The sequence below is a fragment of the Odocoileus virginianus genome, chromosome 30 (assembly GCF_023699985.2).
Source record: "Odocoileus virginianus isolate 20LAN1187 ecotype Illinois chromosome 30, Ovbor_1.2, whole genome shotgun sequence".
Classification (NCBI taxonomy): domain Eukaryota; kingdom Metazoa; phylum Chordata; class Mammalia; order Artiodactyla; family Cervidae; genus Odocoileus; species Odocoileus virginianus.
This window is the reverse complement of record NC_069703.1, coordinates 26,415,099-26,422,114: the sequence shown is the minus strand read 5'-3', so window position 1 is coordinate 26,422,114 and position 7,016 is coordinate 26,415,099. Positions and strand designations below refer to the sequence as shown.

Below are 7,016 nucleotides of genomic sequence, written 5' to 3'. Positions count from 1 at the left end.
ACCCTTCCAGCAGGAATTCTGTCTTGAGGCTATAAAAATTGGCTACTAACCCAGGAAAAGCACCCACTCTCCCTTGAGCAGGGATGCTGTAGTTGTTCTAACAGCCCCCAGTCCACTGTGCTAGCAGCACCCTCATTATCTCCGCTTCTATTCTCAAGAAACTCCCTTCTGAAATACTGTTTCTGGAAATTCTTTTCCAGCCAGCACTCAGACTGCCTAGACATTCCTCTTATAACGATACATGTGATCGCATTTAGGGCCTATTCTGATAATCCAGGATAGGCTCTCCATCTCGAAAATCTTAACTATCTAAAAGGACTGTTTCCATTTAAGGTAACATTTACAGGTTCCAGACATTAAGGCCTGGAACATTCGATGGCTGTTATGCTGCCGATTACACTGAGTATTGTTAGAAGGAGATCTGCCAAGGCCAGCAAAGGACTGAGCGCAGCATCTGCCAATAGAAACCGAGTACATGTCAGTCTGTTTCCGCTTTTAAAAAATGGTTTCTAAGGAAGCATCCCTAATACGGCTGGGATAAGGTCCAAAGCACAGCTGGAACACGTAGTAAGGTGTAACAGACTTAAGTTTTTTAGTTTTAGTTCAGTCGCTCAGCCGTGTCCGACTCTTTGCGACCCCTTGGACTGCAGCACGCCAGGCCTCCCTGTCCATCACCAACTCCCGGAGTTTACTCAAACTCATGCCCATTGGGTCGGTGATGCCATCCAACCACCTCATCCTCTGTCATCCCCTTCTCCTCCTGCCTTCAATCTTCCCCAACATCAGGGTCTAAAGAATGAGATAAAAGCAGAAGCGCTAACAGTTTGGCTCCCGCTACTTGGGTTTGCACATCATGCAGTCCCGGATGCCTGCTAATAAGCGTCAGTCGTGTCTGAGTCTGCCACCCCACGGACTGTAGACCGCCAGGCTCCTCTGTCCCGGGGATTCTCCAGACAAGAATACTGGAGTGGGTTTCCGCGCCCTCGTCCAGAGGATCTTCCCCACCCAGGGATGGAACCCAAGTCTCTTAGCTCTCCTGCACTGGCTGGAGGACTCTACCCCTAGCGCCAACTGGAGCAGCCTGAGCCCTCGCCGTCCAACATTGTCATTCCCTCCTAAGAGGCGTCTCCATCCCTAGGTCCCGCCTCCTCCACGCACTAGCCCCCTCCTTCCGCAAAGCGTTGGAGGCGTAAGGACCTTCGCTGGCTGTTCTTCTTACTGCCTATCAAACCCTCGCCCATTCTATTCAAGTATGTCACCTTTTTCGGCCTCCAGTTTATTCTACCAAAGAATTAGATTTAATGAGCTTCACGTGGCAACTCACCTGCTTTCAAATGAAAATCGAGAGGCGGAACTGTGCGAATCAGACTGGCAATATTCAAGACAGCCCGCACGGAAGGGTCGGGTCCTACACACAGCCCGGTCGCCGAGCCCGGGCCCGCGCTCCGCGCAGGCGCAGTGGGCCGGACTCGCCATGCCGACTGTCAGCGTGAAGCGAGATCTGCTCTTCCGAGCCCTGGGCCGGACCTACAGTGAGTGCGCGCTTGGTAGCCTGTGCTCTGCGCCTCTCCTCGGAGGCTGGGACCCTCTTGCAAAAAGGCCTCGTGGCCTCGTTTATGCTGCGCGCAGGTTTTGGCCTTGGGCGTTCGGGGTCCAGCTAGGGTAGGCCGACCGCGGCTGTAGCCTCTGGGAAGAGAGTTTGCCGCGGGTGTCGGGGCAGCACCCGTACGTGCTGGGCTCGCAGTGTCATTCATTCAGGGATCTCTTACGGAGCGCCTCCGGCGTACCTGATGCCAGGGGGTAGAACAGGAATGAAGCTCGGATGGCATCCCAGGTGTAGCCAGTGGACTGCAAGAAGAGCGCTCTGGGAGCTCCATTTGTGAGCAGGAGCAGGGGGACAGCTTTCCTTCCTAGTTTTATTTTTATTCACGTTAACCTAACGCCGGTTATGTGCCAGGCATTGTTCTTGGCCTTTTAGGAATACAGCGGTGCACAGGGCGCCTAAGGTCTATCACGTTCGCATTCTGACGAAAGGGGCAGATAATAAAACCAGCTAAGTAATTGATGTCGGTTCGGATAATGTTAAATGCTAGCAGGGAAACAAAAAGATAATGTGTTTAGGAAAACGTTAATTAGGTAGTAACATGTGGGCTGAGCCCTGACTGACGAGGAATGGAGTCGGTGGCCCTAGTCTTCAGGCTGCCCTTCATCTCTTCAGTTTTAAAAAACATTGCCACTGAAAAAAAAGGGGGTGGGGTGGGGAGAAATATGAAGTACACTTATCAATTATCCTATACATGTAGCGGTTGAAGTGACATCTGCTGTGTCCAATGTTATCTGCTTGTGTAACGAGTGTGATTGGTTTGTGAGAGCTGCTTTTAGTTCAAGGGATGAATATAGCAACCCCCTCAGGTACTGCTCCCTACAATAAGATACTACTGTGGAAATAAAGTTAACTTTTAAAACCTAAAAGCTCTTCAGGTGTACTTTTAGATACTGTGTACAGGTAGCAGGTCCACTTGTAGAACGTTTTATTTTCAGCGGTAAATACTGAGGTTCTCCATAATTTGTGGTGTTTGAATACTCCTGTGCAGAACGCAGGCGGGCCAACTGTAAGTTATACAGAGATTTCGGACCTGGTGGAGGGATCTGAACCCCATCCCTGCTTCCTTCAAGAGTCACCTGTATTCTTAACCTGTTATTCTCCCTAGTCTTTTGTCCTTCTTGTTGTTTAGTCGCTAAGTCGTATCTGACTCTTTTGCCTCCCCATGGACTGTAGCCCTCCAGACTCCTCTGTCCATAGGATTTCCTCAGCAAGAATGCTGGAGTGGATTGCCATTTCCTTCTCCAGGGGATCGTCCCCACCCAGAGATCAAACCTGAGTCTCCTGCATTGAGCTACTGAGCCACCTGGGAAGCCCAGTGTTTTGCCCCAAGTCCCTAAAAATAGATGTAATGCTCTTGTCCTCTAAACGGGGCTCTTATTCTCTACACTTTACTTTTTATTTCATGCTGTACTTTTTCATATTTCTTGCCGACCCATCTTTCTAAACCATATTCTCAGTAATTGTTTACTATCTATCTGAATTACACAAGGTGGTATGCAGCAAGATTTGTTCAGGACAACTGTGGTAAATTCCCGCTTGGATATCCGTATCTGGGAAAGTAAGAAATAATCTAGGTTTTAAAAAATGGTAAGATTTATAGCCTATTTACCATCATCTGATGTTTTATTCTCTAGCTGCTCTTTCCCTTTTCTTCATACTGAGAGACATCAGGTAAACTTGATTATTCATAAATATCTGTCAACTGCTGGCTTATTAAATTCTCACTAGGAAGATTAATGTTGGTGTACTTCAGACAGGTCAGAAATAATACCCATCATTATTTTGTGTTTCACGTGTTCTCAATCTTTTAAATGTTAATTAGATTAAGGTCGGATTCTGCACTGCTGAGCCGTCAGGGGAGCCCTCAAGCTGCTTTTATTCTGTTCGTTTTGCTCTTCTGCGGCAGTTTTGTCCCCTTAGTCCATCTTTTTTTATCACCTTTCTGTTCAGATGTTTTCTTCTTGCCACTCGTTTTCTTGTTAACTGATTTGTTTTCACTGCTCTTCAGTTCTGGTCCTGTCCTGCCGTGGTGTAATTGCTGGCAATGCTGCCGGAGCCACTTCTGTATATCATATAAACCCCAAAGATGTAGTTACTTAGGGGTGTCATTTTGTTAGAGGGACTCATTAATCATGATTTTATTGTCGGTTCTTCCTTGCGTTTAAGCGGTGAAGTACAGCTGAAAGGAATAAGACAAATTGTATGATAATTAGGACTCAATAAAGGATTCAGTATATTTTAATGATTCCATACAATTTGGTCAGTAACCATTTAGTTATCTATAGATAATCCTCAAATTTAGCACCTTAAAACAATAGTCATTTGGTATATGTTTCTGAGGCTGAAGGATTGGGGAGTGACTTAGCTGATTGGCTCTGACTTTCACCTGGTTGTAGGAAAGGTGTCAGGTCTATACTCATCTCAAGGTCTAATGGGCTGGAGAGTCTTAATTCCAAGTTCACTCAAGTGCTTGTTGGCAGACAGCAGTTCCTTGCTGAGTTTTGGTCAGAGATTTCAGTGTTTCCCACCTTGACCTCTCCATAGGATTGCTTGCAACATGGTGACTCATTTGTCCCAGAGTGAGAGGTCCAGGAGAGCAGATAGTCAAGAGAGAGCTCACAATAGAAGCCATAGTTTTTCCTAACATATCAGAAGTGATATACCATCCCTGGCCATATTCTCTGGGTCACAGAGACCAATTCTGGCACTGTGCAGGTGGAGACTGCAAAGGATGTTGGTACCAGAAGACCGGAGGCAAGGGTTCTTGGAGGCCAACTTGGGAACGGACTAGCACCATCTGTCTGTGGCCCCCAGTGATTCCTCCCACATGCAACATACACTGCCTCCCAGAGCCCCAAGAAGTGTCATCACTTTGCAGCAGCAGCTCGGAATCCAGTCTCTTCATCTAAATCAGGTCCAGTTGCAGACAAGGCTCTTCAGTGTACTTCCCTAAGTACAGCTCCTCGGGTATAATTACGCTTGATCCGAGAGACTAAAGAGACAGGTTATCTGCTCCACCTGCACCTAACATAAAGTGGTAAGACAGACCTGGGACATTGTTCTTCAAAAGAGAAAGATGGGAGACATAAAGGAGTTACTGGTCCCTGGTAGTTCTGAAATTGAGCTGGTAAATCTTGGAGATTCTTAATTAGAACTTCAGGCCTAGGATCTTTGTGCTTGGTTCTGCCCTCCCCTCTAGTCTCTTGGTTGTACCCTCTGAGTGATGCTCGTTACTTTATTTTTTTGGTGAAAAGAAAGCACTCTTTACAGCTGATTGGTTTTCTCAGTCTTCTTCCCACTAAAAGATTTTTGGGTATTTATTTCTTCCCATCTCTTTCCCTTTTAGCTCCAGCTTGCAATGTTTGTGCATATGTATTTCTTTAAAAAAAAACAAAAAAACAAACAAAAAACAAAAAAAACCTGGATCTTCAGTCACTTTTGTTGGTTTCCACTTCCTTGGTCAAAAGCCACACCACCCACAGATCTCTGAAATAAGCTGTTTTGTACCTTGGGCTTCTGCTGACACAGTGCTCTTATTTAAACTCAGTTGGGTGACTGAATAAATTTGTGAGGCACGTCCTTCATTTCTTGATCCATCGTGCCTTTTGTCTGAGTGAACAGTGTTTTTGATTTTGCTGAGTCTCAAGAGTTTACAGTCACACTCTTGATTTCATCTTTAGTCCATGTCTCCCTGGCAATGCTCTGGATTTGCTCTTTGCTCAAAAGTCATTTTTTAATCTTAGCATTTGTTACATCTGGGGAGACTGAGAATTTTTCAAACCATCCAGTCCTGGCTCCTTTTTGTTTCCTAGTCTTAATTTCTTCTCTCACATTGTAAACCACTGTGTCAGCACTGAATGGAAAACTTAGTTAACATCACCCTGTTGAGTGGGTATATTTTCTTCAGCAACAGTGTTGCTAAGCTTTGCCTCTACATAAAAAGGGTGCCGGTCTGTCAGTTTCTAGTAACACTTCCTCACTTTCCTTCTATCCGTACCTGCCTCCTTGTCAGAGACTGAGGCTTCAAATAACAGCTTTGCCAGGCACTTGAGGTTTTGTTTACGCTGTCAGAGCCCACCTCCTGACTCCAGAGCCTTTCCCGAATTTTGTTACGGCAGCAGTCCACTTCCAGGGGCCGAAGTCGTCATTTTGCAGAGTTTCTGAGAGACAAATCGAGGGAGGAGCAGAGAGCTGGCCGTGGGTCTCCCATCAGGTCGCAGGCACGCTGTCAGCTGGGTGTGCAGTCATCTCAAAGCTTGGCTGGTCTGGACAGTGTGCTTCCAGGTTCATTCATGTGGTCTTTTGAGACCTCAGTTAGCAGGGCGTGAGCACCAGGAGGAGGGCTTGCTGGGGGCTTCTGTTACCTCCTGCCCTGGTTAATGATACCCCCCACCTACACGTTCACCCCCAGCAGGGACCTGGGAGCCATCCTAGGCGCCTCCTGCTGACTCACTCTTCCCACCTCCCAGTCAGCCTTTGAGCCTTACAGATTCTGCCTTCCACATTTATCACATTCTTCCTTCTCCCTCACACTCACTGCTGCTGCTTTAATGAATTCCTCACTGTCTCCCTTGTTTGCAGTAGATTCTCTGCTCCAGTTCGTCTGCCACCCTGCCACCATTTTTTTTTTTTTTTGGCTGCACCATGCAGCACATGGGATTTTAGTTCCTTGACCAGGGATCGAACCTGCGTCCTCTGCCTTGAGCTTGCAGTCTTAACCACTGGGGATGCCAGGGAAGTCCCCTGCCACCATTCTTTAAAGCAGGGGTCCCCAACCTCTGGGATCTAATGTCTGATTTTCTGAGGTGGCGCTGATGTAATAGAAAGAGAAAGTGCACGATAAACGTAATGTGCTTGAATCATCCCCCTAGGTCTGTGGAAAAATTGTCTTCTGCAAAACCGGTCCCTGGTGCCAAAAAGTTTGGGCACCACTTCTCTAAAGTGCAGATCTGGTCATGCTGTTGCCCAGCTGGACATCCTGGAGTGTAACTCCCAGTCGCCTCAGGCAGGACGGAGGGCAAATCCCTTGGCCTCAGGAGCTGACTTCTCTACTTTTTCCATCGTATCTCTTCCTGACATGAGCCTCCAGCAGCATTCCTGTGGAACTTGCCAGATTTCTCATGCTGCGCTCTCACTCCCCGCGGTCCCTGCCTAATGGACTCCTTTCTGTGAAGTCTTCACTGACCCTCAGTTGACGACTTCCTTTGTGCCAGCTCTGTACCTTGCACTTAACATACCTGTATTTACAGATCTGGTTTGTTTACTGGAGTAGGGAGTAGCTATGGCAGGAATTGTGTTCTATTTATCTTTAGAGCCCTGGCACCTAGTATAGTGCCAACTCATAGGAGGTGCTCAATAAATGTTAACTTGAAGTTCAATGTCAGAATCAGAAAATCTTAAGACCAGCTTA

General features: G+C 47.0%; 1 protein-coding gene across 6 annotated transcripts in view; it reads left to right on the top strand.

Moving 5' to 3' along the window:
* Positions 1 to 1,421: 1,421 nt before the first annotated feature.
* Positions 1,422 to 7,016, top strand: part of FARSB (phenylalanyl-tRNA synthetase subunit beta) — a 69,150-nt gene continuing 63,555 nt past the window's right edge. For 3 of the 6 annotated variants that reach the window (XR_011484708.1, XR_011484709.1, XM_070458701.1), the window contains exon 1: positions 1,422 to 1,532. Coding sequence is in view for 3 of the 6 variants with exons in the window: in XM_070458701.1 (XP_070314802.1) it covers positions 1,475 to 1,532 (58 nt within the window). In the remaining 3 variants the exon portion in view is untranslated. The remainder of the gene's footprint in view (positions 1,533 to 7,016) is intronic. The other 3 variants (XM_020910764.2, XM_070458700.1, XM_070458703.1) reach the window with 2 other exon arrangements.